Below are 22,809 nucleotides of genomic sequence, written 5' to 3' on the forward strand. Positions count from 1 at the left end.
TAGTTTGAGGAAAGAACTATAAACTTCACCAGCAAAAGGAAAAAGCCCCCCACTTGTCTGATGTACAGATACAAACCCTCCCAGCTCTGTTATAAGAAAATTAAAAATAAGTGCAGCAACCAGAATTCTCTTGTCAGAGAGCTAGGCCCCTAACCTTGTGGGGCTCTTATCTCCTGACAGTTTAGTTTGCACTTCCTCAGGTGTTCAAAGGTCGGTTTCCATATGCATTGTCTCCATGCTTGCAAGCCAACATTTCTGCTTTATTGGTTTTGTACATTTTCAATATTCCCTGAAGCAGCCCCAAGCATGTTGAGCTACCTGCCGGAATTGTCCAAGTTATCTCCAAGGTACTAATTCTCTTCTTGTTAGTGCTTTAGGTATAAAGTTCATTAGGTTTTAAATGATTTGTCTTTAACCTTATTTTCCCCCATAAACCCTGTAATTTTTAGTGCACAATTCTGCAGAACACAATATTCTTCAAGCTATGCTGAGAGCAGGATGGAGAGTGATTCAGACAACCCTGAAATTTCAGCATAGCTTCCACCAAGACATTTTATTGTAGACAAAAAGAAAAAGCAAAAACCTCAGTTTATTTCGATCTTTGGCTTTTTAGAACCACTTGTGTCTCAACCTTCCAAAGGATAAATCATCTTAAAGAAAATGAAGTGACTTGATAAGTTTGATCCCAATCTAAATGTGAAGATACTAAACCTTATTATTTATTAGATCTTATACATGTGTAAAGAAATCTATTCTATTCTCCATACATGATTTAGTGGATTTCCATTTTCACTCAGGAAATGAAGACAAAAGAAATTAGGAAAGCAACCAAGAATATGTGATTGGTATAAGGTCTGCTACTTTGATTTTCATCGGGGTCACTCAGACCCATGGATGAATAGCATATTCCTGAACAAGTCCCTCTAAGTCTTTGCATGGCTGGCTCCTTATTCAGGTCTCAGCTTAAGTATCAATTCCTCAAAGAGGCTTTTCTTATCCACCTAATTTAAAAAAAAACCCCTGTGTCACTATTTTACATCATCCTGCTGTGTGGTTTTCAACATTTGCTCTCTAGTATTTTCTGGCATGTTTATACATTGTTTATGGGCCTTCTCCCAATAAAATGTAACCTCTATGTAAGCAGGGACCTTCCATCTTGTACGCTACCTCAAATAAGATTATCTTTGTAGTACAACTGTAGCCTCTATGTTTCAAAAGTTCATGCTTAGTCTAAGATTTTAAACAACGAGCTACACATTTGTGGAGCACTCATAAAAGTTGGGAAAACAAAGGAAAATACATCACTGAATTTGTCCAAAGTTAGTACACACAGACAAAAAGGGAGTTAGTACCCATGTATGTACCCAACAATCAAATCCCTTGGAAGCTTTCCTGGTGATGTTTACTCCTTTTCATATAGTCCAGTCCCTTGCTTTAGTTGGTTGGCACAGCTCTGCTCCCCTCCCTTCTATGAATTAATCTTATATGCCATGATAGGAGGATAGGACAAGAGAATAATGCAATCAGGGCTAACGATTGGAACCAGATAAGACTGTTATTGTAACACTATCTATGAGTTTCCTACTATGGGCCACCATCTGGGCATCCTGCTATAAACAGTTCTAAATATACCTTCATCAATGTCTGGAGGCAATCCGCCTACAAACACCTTGCGAGAATATCGTTCCACTCTTTCCCCATTCTGGTGACTGAAACAGTGAGGTGAACCCAGGCCACTATGAAGAGGTTGATCCCCACGGCCATCATCCAAGAATCCATCTTCCATTGGAAACAGTGAAGACTGACCTGGAATAGAAAGCAGGGAAAAAACGGTAACAGAAAATGTTCCTTGTCACTGATTATAATGCACAAGAAACAAGGAAACAGCAGATTCAATAAAAACTGCTGCTTTTGTTTTCTCACTGAATAATAGAAACACTTAGCTATACTCTTGAATTCCCACCAACTTAAAGTCCCAACTGAGTCAGAGAGAAAGCACATGGTTAAATATTAATAGAGGGTGACTCAAGTATCCCACTGGGATCCAGAAACTTCAGTGAAGTGAACTGAAGTACAGGAGGAGAGAGCACGCTTTAGCAAGCAGTCGGCAGCAGACTGTATTCCCTTGGCAGGGCCCCATGGCTACTGGCAACCTAGACATGTACACTAAGTATTAAATTTGGCTATGAGACATTGAATCACTTACATTTCTTTAAAAAATCAAACAATATAGCCTGCACGATTTCCTCTACGAATGTGCTTAAAATGAACAGGTAGATTTTTTCTTTTTTTTCCCTGAGACAGCGTCTCGCTGTTTTACCCAGGCTGGAGTACAGTGGTATAATCATAGCTCACTGCAGCCTCTAACTCTTGTGCTCAAGTGATCCTCCCACCTCAACCTCCCAAGTAGCTGGGGCTAGAGGCACATGCCATGACATGTGGCTAACATAACAGGTAGATTTTTAAAGTGACCACTCATTTTTGTTTACTTTAACTAATGGGATATAATCAAAACCCACTTAATGTTATATTCCAACTTCATTGTGTAGTCTTATGGAATTTCAGATTATTAGGCATGCTAAAGATATATTTATTATTAGCTGGGTTATTATCAGCTTGCTAAGGGTATTATCTATTTCTAAAAACTAGTCATTAAATTTGCTATTGAAAATCTTATCATCCAGAATATATATGCAGGAAACACCAGAGATGCTAATATGTATAACAGTCCTTCCATATTTACCTGACAGCAAAATACAAACTTTTAAATCATAAGGAAAACACAGAGCTACAAACAGCTGCACAATCTCCCAAGCACTGTTTTATCACTTTTCTGGCTGCCAATTTACTTCTAGGTACTACTTGAGGAATTTGTTAATGGATCCTCTAGAAATGTATCTCAAGTGCTCTTACTCTACTAGAAACATTCCAGGTTTTGCCATACTTGTCTTCAATTTCTATTACTAAACACAAATAATAATAGTATATTTTTTATAAATTTATCCTATAATAGCATATGTCAAGTGAAGACACGAGCTGATTATAAAACTGGAGCTTATTTCGTGAACGGTCTTAAAAAATCACTTATCCTTTAAATCTAAGCTATTTAACTGTCTTACTTTCTTATAAAAAGACAAAATATAGGTGCCAAGAATAAATTATTCAGGTACCTCTAGGAAATGATTCTTTAGAATTACCTAAAATTTCTAGAGCTTTTCCCCCAAATGTTTGAAATTTATAGGATTAGTCATTTATTTAGCTCATCTCATTTTAAACCACATGTATTGTTTACTTAGTAAAAAAGAAAAAAGAAGTCGACATAAGGCATGTAAGTATAATTAAACCTCCAAGATAATGAGGTATTTTGGGACTAGTGTGACCGTATTTTTCTTTTTAAAGATTCTTAATTTTTTTCTAAAGAAATTCCTTTTAGAAAGGAAAAAAAGCAAATCTTTAGATATAAGTTGAGTTTCTAATATAACACAGGGAAATCATTTTGATTCAAATCCAAATCCCACCATTCTGATAAATTTCTTTAGAGCTCCTTAACTCTTTCAAATCATGTCTAAAATGTTAACTGTAACACAAAAATTATGTAAGGATCAAAGCTATGCTTAATTTCCCCTCTCCCCTTCCCCACAAAGGTTAGAAATTAAACAAGCTTGGGTCGTCTCCAAATACAAGTGATACATTTAAAAGTTAAAAACAATGTTACCTCTCCTTCGCCCATATGTCCTTGCTGCATGTCAAATGAGAAAAAAACAAAAACAAAAAAAACAAAACAACCTTTCAAACATTGTCAAAAGAATCAACTGTGATTTCATCTACCAGCTTTTGAAAATGAAAAACTGTGACTACATTCTTCATTTCCTGGTAAATGTCTGAAAAAACAAGGAACTGGATGGTAAGAGGTCAATTTTGTGCATTTTTAAAATTTCTTCAGGGACACTGTAAAACTTTATTGAATCTCATTTGTTTTAGGGGAAGCTTTTTGCTGTAATTGTTGCCTAAGGTTCAAACTATTATGAAACGAAGGCAGTATACAACATGATCAGAACCAACTATTACCATATTAATAACGTTTTCTCTCAGAATTCCCTGCTAACTAGCAATTTAGTAGATATACCCACATTTAATTCATGACTTTTTCACCACCAGAAGAGAAATAACAATTTTACAGTATTCCTCAGTTAATCCTTTATAAGAGAAAATCATAACAAATGAAATCTTTAAGCAATTCATCAACTTCCTTTTAGCCAACAGTTCCCTATGCCTAATTGAGTCTTCTACCAAGTCCTAAATGTTGAAAAGTAAAAGGTTTGGTATTTTTATTGCCAAGTAGGTTGTAGCCAAGTGGCAAAGTAAAGGTAATTAATAATCCACTGGAATACTCAGGAAACGACAGTATAAACTTTAAATCAGAAAACCTTTGAGAAAATGTCTTCCCTGAAACAAATTGGCACTTATAAGCCCAGCCTGTCCAAACACCTCAATTCTATCCAACAAACATTTCTTGAATGCCCGATCTTGTGGATAAATAGTAAATAGAGCATGTCCCTGACCTCCAGAACTAGCAGCTTTTAATGCCAGAAGGCCACATAAGCAAACAACAGTGTGGCATGCCTATTGTTATGCTAGTTACGAGGTAGGCATAACAGGAATAGAGGAGGAAGAACTGGCTCTGATGAAAAAGTTGGGGGAGGGGGTTTGGAATTTGAGGTGGTCCTTAATGGAAAAACAGAGGAAGGGCTCCAGGCTCAGCAGGGTTACAGGCAGGGGTGCTGCTGTAGCATTCAGGGAAAGGTGGCCAGAACAGAAGCATGTAGAACAAGTGGGGACTTGGCTGGGGATGAGGTTTCAACAGGAAACTGGGATGAGTTTTTTCTTTTTGGAGACAGAATCTAGCTCTCTCACCCAGGCTGCAGTGGTGTGATCTCAGCTCACTGCGGCCTCTGCCTCCCGGGTTCAAGTGATTCTCGTGCCTCAGCCTCCCCAATACCTGGGACCACAGGGACGTGCCACCACGCCCAGTTAATTTTTGTATTTTTTCGGCAGAGATGGGGTTTCACCATGTTGGCAAGATTGGTCTCGAACTCCTGATCTTAAGTGATCTGCCCACCTCAGCCTCCCAAAGTCCTGGGGTTACAGCCTGGGATAGGTTTTTGAGTCAGAAGGTATAGCTCCTTTAAGAAATCACTACCCAGACTCACAAACTAGTCAAGGTTTTTATTCTTATTCTTCTAGAGAAATGCTAAATAAGTATAACTCAGAAATATTATGTGATTATCTTCCAAAGTGAAATTATATCTCAAACCAAAATACATTTCTGCCACACTTAGATAGCCCCAAATTTCACCAAAGTATTTGAGCAAATGGATTCACACAACATATAATCTCCCACAAGCAGTAGTGCTTTCACTTTAATAGGTCTTAAGTTTAGGGGGTTGGGGAGAGGTAGGTATTTTCTGACTTAATCAGACAGAGGTTAGAAAGACAAACAGCATCACAAAAGTAGATGCTTGTTTAAGAACATTCTATTCGGCCGGGCGCGGTGGTTCATGCCTGTAATCCCAGCACTTTGGGAGGCCAAGGCAGGTGGATCACGAGGTCAGGAGATCGAGACCATCCTGGCTAACACGGTGAGACCCCGTCTCTACTAAAAATACAAAAAATTAGCCGGGTGTGGTGGCAGGCGCCTGTAGTCCCAGCCACGTGGGAGGCTGAGGCAGGAGAATGGCGTGAACCCAGGAGGCGGAACTTGCAGTGAGCCGAGATCTCGCCACTGCACTCCAGCCTGGGAGACAGAGTGAGACTCCTGTCTCAAAAAAAAAAAGAACATTCTATTCATACAACTGCTTCAAAGATAAGGGAGTCTGGGGAAACAAAGTAATGATTTGAAAATCTTAGTGCTGTCAATCTTAAAAAGTTGATTGATGCTGCTTGGATTTCTGAGAAAACAGATATTTGAAAAGAATAAGCTTTTATAATATAGCTACAAAATTAACATGAAAACTCTCATGGCTTCCATTATTTCAAAAATAAATAATTGCCAGAATAGTAAGGGCTGTGGATCAAAAGTTACAATCAAATACTCTTGAAATCTTCAAATGTATACTCTCAAACTTTGATTATATACTGTAAAATTAAACTGGTCAATATAAAATAATTCATGGTTAAATTCCGAGATTAAATTCTGAAAGCTACATAGACATTTTCTCATATTAAGGGAAAACAGGTTATAAGTGAACAATGTTTACAACTATAAAAGTTGCCCAATCAAATCAGGAAATTAATGTAAATTAATACTGAAGAAATAAAAACAATGACATTCTGGAACATTCAAAACGAGCATGTGTCCTTATACATTATTTTTCATGTAAATTTTGACATAAGATACATACACAAAAATAAACAAACCATAATAAGTTCAATGAATTTTCTACAAATTGAACAGATCTATGTAACCGGAACCCAGACATTAATATAATGCTAAATAATGTCACTTTATCTTACATAAAAAAGATGTACTAAGCACTTTTCCTCACTTATTTCAAAGTATATTGGCACATACTTTATGATGAAATTCTTGCAACATAGAACCTCTCTGCTTTCCTGAGGAAAATGTCAGACAGATTTCCAATTTCATGACCAGCAAGTGTTGCTTGTTATTTGATGTTTCTTAAATGTCCAAGGAAGTGTAAGAAATGACTTTAATTATGTTCAAAGAAATCTACATTTTGGAAACGTTCTAAGTCAGCAAAACTAACTCTGTTAGTTACCAAAAAGTAGACTCTTAAAAGATTTTTTAGATGCATGCCATTACCACTGAATAAAAATCTCCCGGTCCCACCAAAGTTTTAATGAATACTATTTACATGTTTATCCACTTTTATTATTTCTTAGTTTTGATTTATTTTATTTTTATTTTTGGAGATGGAGTCTTGCCCAGGCTGGAGTGCAGTGGTGCGATCTCGGCTCACTGCAACCTCTGCCTCCCAGATTCAAGCAATTCTTCTGCCTTAGTCTCCCTGGGACTACAGGTGTATGTTTTTTTTGTTTTGTTTTGTTTTGTTTTGTATTTTAGTAGAGACGTGGTTTCACCCTGTTGAACAGGCTGGTCTCAAACTCCTGAGCTCAGGCAATTTGCCCACTTCAGCCTCCCAAAGTGCCAGGATTACAGGCGTGAGCCACTGTGCCCAGCCTAGTTTTGATTTATAAAGTCCTCAATAATTTAATGTTCAGAACTAACAGGATTCAAGAAAAAAAAAAAAAAAGGCTCAAAGTATTATGGCCATAAATTTTTATAACTTCTGGATACCTGCTATTAGATCTGTTGATATACTTTATTTCTAAAACATCTTTACAGGATTGCTTACAAATGCTTCCTTTCTTTGTTGTTATCCTTATATACAGAATCAAATTCCCTCTAGCAAAATACTCCATTAATCTGTAATGCCAGACTTACGAAGAAGGTACAGAAAGACTTGTCAGGCCTCCCCCGACTTTCTCCCTCCCCACATACTTTATTATAAAAATAAATTATTATTTATCCCATAAAAAGTACTTTTTTCTCATTTGTTGCAACATTTGTAATAATCAAAAAGAAACAAAGTACCCACACATTCAAAAGAAGAAACATGTAGTATGTGGCATTTTTTATTTTATGTATGTACATATGTATGTATGCATTTATTTCAAAGGAGCAACCCTATTAACTGAACATGTGGCATTTTTAAATGTGGCTCATGTTCATGTACCTAAAGCTCTCTAAGATGTCGGCCTGCATGCAGCGTCTAAGTGTGTATTGTAGAATCCTTATTGTGTACATTTAAAAATAAAGAAAATATAAATAGATATGTAGGAATATGCATAAAATTTTTACTTTTTATTTTATTTTTATTTTTATAGAGATGGGGTTTTGCCATGTTGCCCAGGCTGGTCTCAACACCTGGGCTCAAGCAATCCACCCACCTGGGTCTCCCCAAGTGCTAGGATTGCAGGCATGAGCCATTGTGACTGGCCATGAAATATTTTTTCTAGAAATAACCACAAGAACCTTTGGAGACAGAAACTTCTAGAAAGAGGAAAGAAGGCATTCACTTCTTGTTTTATCCCTTTCTGTACCATTTGAATTTATTATTATTGCATATGCTATATTGCTATATTTGTTAATGAACCCTTTTTGGTTTTCTCCTTGGTACTAATATTAAAAATGAACAAATGACATAATTGCTTTCATACAAAAGCATACTTTGCTACATGAGAGCACCTAATCAATTCTGTCACGAATAGGACTTTAGGCCATGAAGGATCAGATATTACTATGTTTTAGTGGACAATGAAACAATGGATCCTATTCGGGTTACGCTGATCTATCTTAGGCTCTCCATCTGTGCACCTCTCAACGCCCCATGGTGAGAAGACAAATAGCAATGCTATTTGGAAAAAAAGGGGAGGGGTGTAACTCAGATGATAAGATGTTATCAAATAACTGACTTCTGGCTAGGCATGGTGGCTCACACCTATAACCCCAGCACTTTGGGAGGTTGAGGTGGGCGGATCATTTGAGGTCAGGAGTTCAAAACCAGCCTGGTCAATATGGTAAAACCTCATCTCTACTAAAAATATAAAAATTAGCTGGGTGTGGTGGTGCACACCTGTAATTGCGGCTACTTGGTAGGCTAAGGCAGGAGAACTGCTTCAACCCGGGAGGCAAAGGTTGCAGTGAGCTGAGACTGCACCACTGCACTCCAGCCTGGGCAACAGAGTGAGACTCAGTCTCCAAACAAAACAAAACAAAACAAAACAACCTGATTTTTCCAGGAGAACTAAAAGAAAATATATGGGGAGAGGGGTGGAGAAATTAGCCAAATTAGTAAATCAGTTGAAAATATATAAATCAAAGGTTTGAAGCTAAAAGGAATTAATCTGTGAACGAAAGAATAAAGATGGTAGAACCAAAAAGCAGACACAATCATTACAAAGATCAAAGTATACAATTCAACAAAGATGCAAAGAAACATTTTAAATGATTTTATAAATTAATACGTAATAGGCTCACTGCCGCAAAATTAATTTACATTTGCTTTATAGTTAGAAATTCCTATCACTTTGGCTTATGTCTACATTAGTTTGTTGGCACAACAACATTCAAAGAATGCTCCTAAGATATGATAAAGACACTATTATTTGTAAGGCCTACCTTAGAAAAGAGCAGAGAATGCAACTCTAGTTTCCTTATGTCCCTAACCCTCAGTTTCTTTATTTATAAAAATGGGGAGCAAATGAGAGAATAATGAAAAACACAATGTGTATATGTCGTGGTCAGTCACATACTCAATAAATAATCTCCTCCCTTTCCCAAAAGTAAAGTCATATGCATATATTCTTAGTATGATCTCTTCAACAATTAGCTTTTCATTAGCATTTTAAGGTTAACAATTGTAGAGCACTTTAGAGTTTACAATTTGTTTTCATATTATCTTTTCAACGAAGGGATCTTTCAACATGCTTATTATTGTCGCAACTAGAACCATATTACATACATTTTCGGTAAGTGATCATCATCTACATTTCTCTTGAGTAAATTATACCTTCCTTTTTGATAGATTTCTTCCCCCTCCCAAGCAAACAATCTTCCTCCTTTCATTCCAAAAAACTATAATTAAGAGATGTTGGGCCAGGTGTGTTGGCTTACGCCTGTAATCCCAGCACTTTGAGAGGCAAAGGCAGGCCGATCGCTTGAGGTCAGGAGTTCGAGACCAGCCTGGCCAATATAGTGAAACCCCATCTCTGCTAAAAATACTAAAATTAGCTGGGCATGGTGGCAGGTGCCTGTAATCTCAGCTACTTGGGAAGGTGAGGCAGGAGAATCGCTTGAACCTGGGAGGTGGAGGCTACAGTGAGCCGAGATGGAGCCACTGCACTCCAGCCTGGATGACAGAGCAGACTTCATCTCAAAAGAAAAAAAAAAAAAGAAAGAAAGAAAGAAAGAAGTGTTGTTCTGTACTACCCTTAATAGATCTCCTTATTAATCTCTTCCTCAAAGGAAAGAAAATACATGAGTTGTTAAAACTTAACAGGTTTTTTTTGCTCTATAACTTTCTCCTACTACAAGGTTCATTTTTGAAGTAGCTAATCCTGAGGGCTAGAGCAGTGGAATGAAAGGTTAGAGAAAAAAAAAGTATAATGCACAAGCATTTTATACAGAGGTGGTGGTGGTTTCTTGGGTAAAATAAAACTTCAAGCTAGGTAAGAGGAAAATTAATCTTTTAATCCAATGTCTATCTCGGAGCTAAGCCAAGATACTCCAGAGGAATTTGAGGTAACTGGCCTATGTTTAGCACTTCTTGTCACTTAACTGGGAAACTAAGTTTTAGGCTTGCTTCTCATAACCATAAAATGGGCATTTTAACTGTATCCCTACTACACGAAATTTACTAGTAAAAGGCATCTATTACTGGCGGAATTGTGTGGTCACCCTCTCTACCCCCACCCTCCTGTCCAAATTCATCTGTTGAAGTCCTAACCTCCAGTACCTCAGAATGTGACTATATCTGGAGACAGGGTCTTTACAAAGGTAATTAAGGTTAAATGAGGTCAGTGGGGTGGGCCCTAATCCAATATGACTGGTGTCTTTATAAGGAGAGCTTAGGACATAGACGTGCACAGAGGGAAAACCATGTGGTGACACAGCTATCTATAAGCCACAGAGAGATGCCTCAGAAGAAATGAACCCTGATGACACCTTGCTTTGGTACTTTAGCCTCCAGAACTGTGATGAAATAAATTTCTGTTTAAGCCAGTAGTCAGCAGTACTTATTATAGCAGCCCTAGCAAACTAATGCAGCACCCAAAAAGTAGCTTTAGGGAGTTTGGTTTTAAAAATACACTGAAAATCCAAGAACTCTCCCCAAGATTGCCCCTCAAAAAAATCTCTACAACTATTAACACAGCAATAAATTGAGAAATTCCCTAGAGTGTGAACTGTAACATTCTTAACACAATTACCAATCATTGTTGAATTATATTGGCACTGCCTTTTAACATGAGTGGTACATGAAAGTCACTGTATGAAACTGTAGGAAATTGATGATCGAGCAGGGCAAAAAAATAATTTGATCCATGGATGAATACAACCTATTTATCTTTGTAAAGGCAAATTACAACCTTAGTTCAATATAAGCCACTGAAAACTGGTTGGTGACTCTGACTTTTTTTCTTTTAATTATTGTTATTATTTTTCCAATAAGAGGCTGGTTAGGGGATTTTCTTTTTATTTATTGAGGATTTAAACCTCTTTCTAAAAGCGTTGAGGTTGCTCAAAAATTTCAAAATAAAGCATAAAATAAAAATCAGATAGTCAAAATTCAAACATTCATGTGAGAAAGAGAATAAACAGCTGCTCTATATTTTTATCGAAACAAAACAAGAAAGGGCTTTCAACAGATACTTGGAAGAAAAAGCTCTGAAAGTTACCATTGAAACAAAGCAGAGTGGCTATATAATCACCTTATTAAAGGTTTTTAGAAGCCTGAATAGATAATGGTGGACAAGGAAGAACTGCTCCTTACAGCACCTTTCAGTCTTAAAATTAAACAATGACTATAAAGTGACGTAATAAATTAGGCTTTTATTTTCAGTTTTAAGAAAAGGCTGTATGGACACAAGACATGAAGGGAATGCATTTGAAAGTGCATAGTTTTAGATTATCTACCTTAATGACAGACAACGAAAGCATGTTCAACTTTCAACAGTTTTTACAAACTCATATTAATCCTTTGTTCTATATTTTTTTCTTATATATTTTCAGCTATTAAGAATCAACACACAAATGAGATTAATTCCTAACCAAAAATATTGCTTATTCTAATTCTCTTATTTTGACTTACTATGTGCCAGGTGCTATGCTAAGTGACTTCCACACATCTTCACCACAACAAAATGTGATGGGTAGTATTTGTAATTCTTTAATTAATCTTCACTAAGCACAATTCATTATGCCAGATTTGCAATACAGGTACCCCCAAAACCTGAGCTAAAGTGAGAGCAAAGCTACTAAGAATGAATGCATCAATGAGATTAATTTGTCTAGAGATGTGATCCACTCTAGAAGATATTTTACAAACATGACTGACAGAATGGACAATGTGCATATCTTGATCAAGGTCACTAAAAAATTGTCTCAACACCTCTCCTCCCTACCTAGATCTAATTTCATGACTTTCAAGCAATCTTCTGCTCTAATCCGGACATTGCTACTGCAGAGGGAATACGTCAGTCGAGCAGTCATCCCCGGCATCTGGTCTACCTGGAAGTTTTATGCTTCATTATACATGAAAAAATTGGCATCTGGTCCTAACTGGTTGGTTACTAAAAAACTAATCCTTCATCAAATCTGACAAAATCAAGTTTTGGGGCCTCACGAAGCTCAATACTAGACCCGAGACCATGGCAATCGTAGCCCCACGCTCCTGGGTCTTGCTTAAGGAGCCAGCAAGAGATGTTTCTTAAAAGAAAGACATCTCTCTTTGTCCTTTATCTTCAAGTCTTTCAGTTTGAGGCAATGTTAACCCAAGTCAGTATGTCTTTATAATAAACAACATTTCCATGTATGCAACATTAAAAACTATTTAGTCTTCTCTTAGAGTTCATAGACCAGTAAAATTTGAAAACATAAATATTCTGGGAAAAAGTTACTTTTATTTTTTCATTAACAAGATCACTAAAAATAATCTATTTAAGAAAGGATAGTAATGAAGAAAAAAGGTAAGGCAATCTCATAATAGTATACTTTTTTTCTTTTTTTGAGACAGGGTGTCACTCTGTCACCCTGGCTGGAGTGCAGTGCAATCATGGCTCACTGCACCCTTGACCTCCCCATCCCAAGCAATCCTCCCACCTCAGCCTCCCAAGTAGTTGGGACTACAAGCATGTGCCAACACACCTCGTGAGTTTTTAAAAATCATTTGTAGAGACAAGGTTTCCCATGTTGCCCAGGCTGCTCTTGAATTCCTAGGCTCAAGGAATCCTCCTGCTTCAACCTCCCAAAGTGCTGGGATTACAGGTGACTTTTTTTCCTAGTTAAGTGAATTTAGCTTTAAGGAAAACCCACTAGAGAGAGCTTATTTTTCTTGACAACCCTCAACAAAGATGGGCCCCAGAGGCAACTAATCCAACAGGAACACCTTCATAAGGAAACTGGGACAAAGAAGAGTTGATAACTTTGCCTAAGATGACACAGCAATATCCCAAATCTTGTTTCACTACAATTTCCAGTACCTGGAACTGACTCGAACTAGTTCCAAAGGAAAAGGTAAACTCTTCTACATATATATATATCCCTTATGTTCTCCTTATCCTGATGCCACTGTCGCCACTGGGTTTGGTTTTTGGCCTAATACATTTATGCTAGAACACTATATAATGGTATTATTTCTGGCACTGTAGCATGAAAAGACCTACATCTGATGACCAAGTAAGATTTTATAAGCTATTTAGTCTCCAGAAGATCTGATGTACCCAGCAATTTCTAAGTTCTACAACATATTGATTTCAAACACTAGTCAAAAAGGAGATCCAGTGATAAAAATATTTTTAATTCCTTATTCACAACATGCTAAAATCAAGGAATGGAAGAATTTTTATTTTTATTTGTTTTGGGAATGATGAGAATATAGCTATTTAGTCCATAACACTTGTTAGGGGTTGTGGAACTTAAAATGAGCTTTGACAAATGGAAGGCATTTTCTACACACAGAAATTTGAAATCCACATTCCAAAGTAAATTAGTAGAAAGTAAGTAAACAAGACCTCTGTATTTCATCCAATTGTTTTAGACCATGATACTAAAAAAACAGACGCTAAAATTCTTGTGAGTGAATGTTCCCTCCTCCTGGTGAAACTTAGCTTGCTTCACTATGCACGTAAAAAGAGAACTCAACAGAACATTAGCACAGGAAAGGAGAATCTAATGAAGGCAATGGAAAGCCAACAAAACTTCATTTTTCTTGTTTTTGTTAGACAGCAAACAGCAAATCACCTTGTCCTATGCAATGTCAAGTACTGTGGTTTTAGGCTGCCTTTTTCTGGTTTTAGATCTCTGCTTATCCTTTCCTCTTGGAACATTTTTCCAGCCATGTGGAAATGGCTTTTATGTTAACATTTCAAAGGACACTCTATAGAAGCTAACATTAGATAAAGCCAGTCTTTAGGTATCATTATGGGATTTTCATTTATTCTGATTGTCACCAAGTTCAGGACAGGGAATCAGTTGGCCCTCAAATTAAAAAGAAAAGTTTCTGCCACAATTTTGAGGTAAAAGAATTATTCTTAAAATAGCTGATAGTTTAATAGCAACTTACAGTTATCATTACGGAACAAACTAATGTCATTTCTCCACTGCTGAAGCACAACTACTGTATCAGCTTTGTGCACTTCACTAGGGTAAATCGATTATCACTTACCATTAATAAGCAGAGAGCTATCGGATCCTGGATATGAATAGTTTAGACGACCTGAAGGTAAAAGAAGGCCGTTACTAAATTTACTGTTTTCATAGATGGTTTAAACTTATTCAATAACAGAGCTAACTGACTTGCTTTCAAATAGGCAAGGTATTTGAATCAGAGGATATATCAATCAGCATGTTCATCAATATTCGAAAAGGAAAAGTTTGAAAGTAGGAAAAGAAAATATTTCTCATATTTAACTAGGTCCTTCTAATTTGCAAATCCCCATCCAAGGTAATTTTCTTTATACCATTATGTAACAGCAACTCATTATGACAATCTTCACATTTCTGCCCCAATAAATGTGAAAATTTTTCTTCATTTGCGTAGTGTTTAGTTACTTTTGAAAGTATGTAATTGGCAGTAATATTTTCCTATGTGACTCATAAGAAAAGTGCCACGCTTATGCCTACATGTAGAGACAGGCTAATGGGTTTAATTTCAGGTTTGGCGAAATATTCTCAGAGGGAAGAACATTTCACTGAACTTACATATGATGAAAAACATCAAAAGCCCAGGGCACAGTAGGCACTCACTAAATGCTGGGTTACTTTCCTCTGAATTTTGAAGTGTGTCAAAATCTACTTTTGAAACTAAAATGGGCACCCAAGATATCCCTCAAAAAAGAATTTGTGAAGGTACTAAAATTTTTGTCGGATGAACTGTCTTCCAAATTGGTAGCCACAAATAACACATGAGGGGGAATGGCACTGGGATTTCTCTATCTTGAAGGAATTACATTTCTGTTTTGGAAGAGTTTCAACATGTAAGTTGAGTTATCTATACTACAAATCCTTACTGAGTACACATATGGACCTAGTTCTAAACTATAAGTTATAAAATAAGAATCATCATGTAACACTTTTAAGTGTCCAAACCTCATATGCCATCTGCACCCACCTTGAGAAGAATGACTGAAGAACCCTCAACAGGTCTTCTTCATCTAAGTAATGGATAGGGGAACCTGGTTGGTAGTTCTCTACGATAGTCCCGCCCTCTATAAATCAGGATTTAGAACAGGAATTTTAAAGTGACTCAGAACTACAAACATTCCTTTAGGAAACAGCAGTCTGAATTTTGACCCCACAGAACCATGACTCTCAAAGGCTAAGGAAAAACGAATAAACATAGGTTCTCCGATGGCTTGCGGCTGGGGCAGGCCTTCCAGGATGCCTGCAAGGACTCCACCTAGTTCCACTGAACACTCTGAGAACCAGAGCTAACATGGGGTCCCATCAATCCAACAGCTACATATTAACAACTCTTTAGAAAGGAACTTAAGGTCTTCAATGTTTTAAAATGCTGCTTTTTTGAAATAGTCTCCATAGTAATGAACTCATGTAACGAAAAGAGGAGACTATTCTCTATTGCCAACAGCTTTAATTAATCCATATCCAAAACTTGAAGTCTGGATAAACTCTAAATTTTATAATTTTCCTACAATTTTAAAACCAAACGAAAGGATTTAAAAGAAATTAAGTTGGTAATTGTTCCATTTAAATTTCAGCTTGTTCCTATATAGGGAGTGGAGGTAGGAATGGAGATGGAAGAAAAAAAGGTAAAAATTAATTCTGATATTTCAATTTATTCCTAAAAATTAGTTTCATTATTTAATGCTAATGTACATAGCCAAGCACCCAAATCTACTGAATTCTATCTAGGCTGCTTTTTAACTAAAGCCTGGATCTATGGCCTGCCACAAGTATATATTTTTAAAAGGATAAACTTGAGATGCTAGGAGCAAGAACATGACCCTGTTAAAAACTTGGGGGATGGAGGGCCAGGTGAAGTGGCTCATGCCTGTAATCCCAGCACTTTGAGAGCCCAAGGTGGGCAGATCACCTGAGGTCAGGAGTTCGAGACCAGCCTGGTCAATGTGGTGAAACCCCGTCTCTACTAAAAATACAAAAATTAGCCAGGCATGGTGGTGCACATTTGCAATCATTTCCAGCTACTGGGGAGGCTGAGGCAGGAGAATCGCTTGAACCCGGGAGGTGTGGGTTGCAGTGAGCCGAGATCTCGCTATTGCTCTCCAGCCTGGATGATAAAGACAAAACTCCGTCTCAAAACAAACAAACAAACAAACAAACACACAAACAAACAAAAAAAACTTGGGAGGTGGGAACAGAGTACTGTTTCTGAATTACAAGTAAAAGTAGCAGCTGATTTTCTGTAATGGAACATATATACAGATTTTATACTTCTAAAACTCTCTAGTAAATGAATAAGAGCTATCACACACTTTCATTTATCATAAAACATTTTCAGAAGAAAGACTAAATCAATATAGAGACAAAAATATATGATAACATTAGTTGAAATATTAAGAGGAAATGTCGTCTTATCTCCAAGAAGATATTCTAATTATTTAATGCTAACATTGCAAGAGAAACCAAGGCTGTTCTATATGAACGATAATGCCTCTTATTTGATGCCAAAAAAGGATTATTATTATTATTATTTTAATTTTTGAGACAGGGTCTTACTCTGTCTCCCAGGCTGGAGTGCAGTGTGGTGCTATCTCAGTTCCAGCCTTGACCTCCCAGGCTCAAGTGATCCTACCATCTCGAGTCTCCCAAGTAACTGGGACGACAGATGCATGCCACCACGTCTGGCTAATTTTTTATTTTTTGTAGAGATGGGGGTCTCCCTACGTTACCCAGGCTGGTCTTGAACTTTTGGGCTCAAGCAATCCTCCCACCTCAGCCTCTTAAAGTGCTGGGTTTACAGGAATGAGCCACCTCACCCAGCCCTAAGGGAGGATAATGAACAATGAGAATCCAAAAGACAATTACTAAACAGGCTGGTTTCACAATGAAGTTTCACAAATGAAGTTCCACTTTATCACAAACTCATGTTTTGGGTACCTTTTAAAAAGAAAATTTCAACTTGACAGTAACAAAACGGTCCTTTAACTCAATTATGAGATTAACTCATCACATATCTCTGGAGCGACCTCCCGCAACCAAAGTAGTGACCTTTAACACTTTTGCTGTCCCTCGGCCTTATAAGTTACAGTCATTCTACCCTCCAGCTAAGACACAATGCGACAATGAAGAATTACTGGCAAAGTTCATAGCTGAACTCTGAAAGTGATACTTGTTTTTAATTTTTTTGATCCGGCCTTGTGATATGATTCCTGTTTTCAGGTTAGAATCAATTGTGGGCTCTAGTAGCAAACACACCTGTGACATTCTGTTAGACAATCAGCTATTCTTTCTACTAAAATTTTAACATATAGGCAGTGACATTAAGAAACTGTTTCTTTTTTTAACTTTCATAATGCTTCCCTAACCTGTGTGCCCTACTCTTCTGTAAATTCTCTCCACAACTAAAATATCTACAGAGCTGTCCATAATCTATTATGGATAACACATATCATTTCCTTTCTGGATATCTTCCAAAAGCTCCTATTAAAAGTGCCATGGGAATTTGGTTATCTACAACCTTTTTGCACTCTCCTTGTACTCTTTCCTTTATTTCTGTTCTAATATCCTTTCTGCTGCATTGGTGTAAATTTCTATAGATTTTCTATTCCATGGCTAGCTAGTTGATAATCCCCTCCCATGCCTGAGACAGTGGCCCTCACTCCATGTTCCCAATGAAGGGTGTGTATGTAGTTTATATATAAATATATATTTTTATGTTGATATATAAATGTGTGCTTATATATAAGCATATTTGCATACTTATAAATAAATATATAGATGTTATTTTTTAGAGCATTTTAGGTTCACAGAAGAATGGAGAGGAAGATACAGAGATTTCTGATATCCCCCTGCCCCCACATATGCATAGCTTTACCCCATTATCAACATCCCCACCAGAGTGGTATAGGTTGATGGCAAAAACTGCAATTACTTTTGCACCAACCTATACATTTGTTACACCCAAAGTTCATAGTTTACATGAGGGTTCACTCTTGGTGTTCATTCTGTGGGTTTGGACAAATGTATAATGGCATGTGTCCACCCATTATGGTATTACACAAAGTAGTTTCATCCCTCTTTGCCAGCCCCCAACCCCTAGCATTTTTATTGTCTCACAGACTTGCCTTTTCCAGACTATCATGCAGTTGGAATCATAAAGTATGCAGCCTTCCAGATTGCCATCTTTCACTTAGTCATATGCATTTAAGGTTCCTCCACATCTTTTCATGGTTTCATAGCTCATTTCTTTTTCGTGCTTGATAACAGTCCATTGTTTGGATGGATCACAGTTTACTAATCTATACGCACCTACTGAAGGGTATCTTGGTTTTTCCAAGTTTTCACAATTATGAATAAAGCTTCCGTAAACATCTATGGGCATGCAGGCTTTTGCGTAGGCATAAATTTTCTCAAGGATTTTTTCAAATGTATTTTTTTTTCAGATTCACCTTTTTCCAAAACACCTTTCCCAACAAGGAAACATCTTCTTTTTTTTTTTTTTGAAACAGAGTCTCACTCTGTTGCCCAGGCTGCAGCACAGTAGCGCGATCTCGGCTTACTGCAACCTCTGCCTCCTGGGTTCAAGCGATTCTTCTGCCTCAGCCTCCTGAGTAGCTGGGACTACAGGCACGCACCACCACACCCAGCTAATTTTTGTATTTTCAGTAGAGACAGGGTTTCACCATATTGGCCAGGCTGGTCTTGAACTCCTGACCTTGTGATCCTCCCGCCTCAGCCTCCCAAAGTGCTAGGATTACAGGTGTGAGCCACCATGCCTGGCCGGAAACATATTTTTAACGAACTCACCAAATTTTATTTGTAGCTACAAAGCAACAACTAACTTGCTTACCTAATCATTTCAGCTTCTGGCTAACCTTCTTATCTCTTTTACATTAAAGCCCCCTTTGGAATTAGAGCTTTTAATACCTAGGCATCTTGAGTTTCCTGTTTGGGTACCAGGTGAGCATTTGATGAGTTAATTCCACTGAACTCAAAACATCAGTATTTCATAAATAAAGTATAATAAAATAAAAATTGAGATGTATGAATATTAATATAACCCAGTACCTGCCTGCTGTTTTGTTTGGTTGGAGTTTTGAGAAGTCATCTTTATTTTATTTTATTTTTTCAGATGGAGTCTCGCTCTGTCTCCCAGGCTGCAATGCAATGGCGTGATCTTGGCTCACTGCAACCTCCGCCTCCCAGGTTCAAGTGATTCTCCCACCTCAGCCTTCTGAGTAGTTGGGATTACTGGTACCCGCCATCGTGCCCAGGTAATTTTTTTTTGTATTTTTGTAGAGACGGGATTTCACCATGTTGGCCAGGCTGATCTTGAACTTCTGACCTCAGGTGATGCCCCTGCCTCGGCCTCCCAAAGTGCGGGGATTACAGGCATGAGCCATGGCGCCTGGCCAAGAACTCATCTATCTTTAATCATTATCCAGGTTTGGGCACATTCAGAATTAATTTCTCAAGGGAGAAGGAAAGCATTCGGATTTCAGCATGTGAACCTATTTGATGGGCAAAATTCAATCTTTGAAAGCTCTTGGTACTGACTGTGTTATAAATATAAACAATACCGCCTGGTCAGCAGCCCTAATCTTAAGGAACATTATGACAGGAAAAGTAGTAGTCTCTGGAGGCCAGCTGCAGAATTTGGAACCAGAAGCCTGGCGTACATCATGCCGAAGGCATAGGCTATATTTGGTGACATGACTCAACCTAGCCAAATATAGGCAACAGATACAGAGTGACTCTGGGGATCTACACTACCAAATCCTACAACCTAGAAAAGATCCATACGTCAACTAGGCAATTCTATGCTAAGCATTTGCCAGTTGGAAGAACCAATATTTACCAACAGACTGACTGAGAATAGGTGGCGGGAGGAGGTGCTAAAAAGAACAGTATGTAGTATCACATCCTTTTAAGACACTAACTAAAGTAACCAAGTCAAAAAATAAAAGGAGAAAAGATTAGAGGAAATCCTCCTTTACATTAGCAGTATATATAAGTATTACTTTAATTAATTAGGTAAAATAAGTTATTTTCTAAAGAATAATCCAGATATTACTACTACCGATAATTCAACAGGAAATAATAAAATAAATGCTGCCATTTCAAACACACAAACACCGAAAAGTACCAAATGTATCTGCAGCGCAATTAGATTTCACGCTATCTATAACCTTTTCTTTTCCACAGTCATGACAACGATGTTGACAACATGGTACAGGCCAAGGAAGGATAATAGGAAATAACTCTGCAAGGTTCTCCAAAACAGACAGACAGTCCTATAAAGTGACAAGTGGCATAAAAATTTTAAGGATCAACTTTTGATTGATTCACCCTATAAAAATGTGGACACTCCAAAGAAAAGCAGGGTGTTTGCAGAGGAGTCTTCAGTGAGCACCATTAAAAATTTCTAATATACACACAAATATACACACACATACATGTGTTGTTGTTGATTACCTAACTAGAAGTGCTGCTCCCGCCTCTGCTCCTGCTACTTTTGTTTAGCTCACATCTAAGTGAATCAAAACTATACTGTCATAAGTAATATTTTAAAGGAGGTAGTCCTCCTAGCCCTGCACATCTTCTGTTTTTACAAACCCCACTTGAGGCTTGAAGCAAGATGGCGCTGTGGGGACCTGGACACTGGACAGCAAAGCTCAAGAAATGTGTAATAAATCCACTGGTTATGAATGCCAACTTTATACTTACACAAATGCAAAAGACATATCAATATGAACAAAACAGCATTCAATATGTTCTATAATTTAATGGTATAAATTTAATTTTTAATAATTTAGTCTATTGACACAAAAATCACTCCCCAAATCAAAATCAGTAAGCTTATTCTACCCCCTTATCTATCTGTGCTACAACCAACTCCAACAAAGACATTCCCATGCAAAATCACAAAGAAGGAACTGGCTGAAACTGTTATCAACTGAAGAGTCTTGTCCCCTCCCAAAGAGCCACTTAAAATTCACTAAACACACACAGAGTTTAGGCTAAACAAAACCCTTCTCTGCTACAGATTTGGCTTTCAGCTCAAAAGCCAGTGCTTACAAAAATCTTTGAATTAATGGCTTTCTTAACTCTCCACACTGCCATTTTGCTTCCCACATCAGGCACTCCAGCCATTCAGAACTGCTGGCCTGTAACTTCAACTTCTGGGTTACTCCCTCTACCTAGAATGCCCTCCTCTCTCTCTCTGCCCCTCAATGTCTTACCACTCAAGCCTCCACACTTTTGTCCAGGCAGTTCCCCTATTAGGCCTCACATCTTATGAGAAGCCTTCCCTGCCCTACATCATCCTTGCTGTGATTCAGATAACCCTCTGTACTCCTTTCAGTATTCTTTACACTTATTACACTGTATTTACATTACTTGTTTTAATCTCTTGCTGTAGGGCAATGAGATCTTTATGGATTTTGGGTCTGATATCCCAGAGCCTGCAGCAGAGAAAGGTGCTCAATAAACAGCTGTGGAAAACGAATGAAGCAAAGTCAGCAGTTGATGGTCTCTCTGCCATGGAAGATGCAGTGTAATGGGTAGAGTCAAGCTTTGTTGAACCTCAGGAAAACAGAGATAATTCCATCGACTTCACAAAGCTGTTGTGAGACAGTCTTGAGATAATGTTTGCAGAATGCCAAGAAAAGTCTCTCAATATGCAGTAGGTACTTAACCAAATTAATTCCTTTCCCTTCCCCAGTAATAAGCCGAAGATAACCAACAGTTTTCCACTTGTAAGAGAAAGGACAGGGAGGATTTCTTTTGGCCAAAAAGTTCCAAACTGGCACCTTGGAGAAGGGAGTGGCAAATCTATGGGATATTTCAGCTTCAGAGAAATGAGAATTTGCTAGTATCCTTGGTTAAAAACAGGGATATAAGTCTTCTCAGGAAGAGAGAAAAGAACAAAACCTAACCCCTTACTTTTATCAAAGCCAAACTGGCAAAGATACAAAAGAATTTTAATAAAAACTTCAAAAATTCAATCTAAATTTTTTCTTTTCAGTAAAACCAGGAAAGATCTTCATTTTGAACCAAAACCCCAAATTTAATGTTTCAGTTGTGGTATGATGATTGTAATAGTGGCAAAATAAAATAACACTTATGTGTAGGATGGGTGAGGTCAATGGAGTATGTTTCTACAGATGGGAGGAAGGTTTCATATGAAGGAAGGACTGCTTTGACTACAACTCGGGGCAGGTGTGAAGCTGCAAGATCTAAAAGCATCTAAGAATTTCAGGCAGGAGGGGATGTCTAGAGAGAAACTAGTAAGAAGCTGACCCAATTAAGGAATTCAAAAGATTTCCTACTGCCAGTAAAGCTAACAACAAACCAGCAAGCAGGAAGGC

At 37.6% G+C, this 22,809-nt stretch overlaps 1 protein-coding gene across 4 annotated transcripts in view; it reads right to left on the reverse strand.

The window, feature by feature from the left end:
* The window catches only part of CPEB4 (cytoplasmic polyadenylation element binding protein 4), a 71,470-nt gene that overhangs the window by 13,461 nt on the left and 35,200 nt on the right, over window positions 1–22,809 (reverse strand). Inside the window, exons 3-5 of one of the 4 annotated variants that reach the window (XM_008015323.3) lie at window positions 14,466–14,516; window positions 3,716–3,739; window positions 1,633–1,806 (exon numbers count right to left, since the gene is read on the reverse strand). In XM_008015323.3, coding sequence (XP_008013514.1) covers window positions 1,633–1,806; window positions 3,716–3,739; window positions 14,466–14,516 — 249 coding nt within the window. The remainder of the gene's footprint in view (window positions 1–1,632; window positions 1,807–3,715; window positions 3,740–14,465; window positions 14,517–22,809) is intronic. The other 3 variants (XM_008015325.3, XM_008015324.3, XM_008015326.3) reach the window with 3 other exon arrangements.

Source organism: Chlorocebus sabaeus, chromosome 23 (genome assembly GCF_047675955.1).
Source record: "Chlorocebus sabaeus isolate Y175 chromosome 23, mChlSab1.0.hap1, whole genome shotgun sequence".
NCBI lineage: Eukaryota > Metazoa > Chordata > Mammalia > Primates > Cercopithecidae > Chlorocebus > Chlorocebus sabaeus.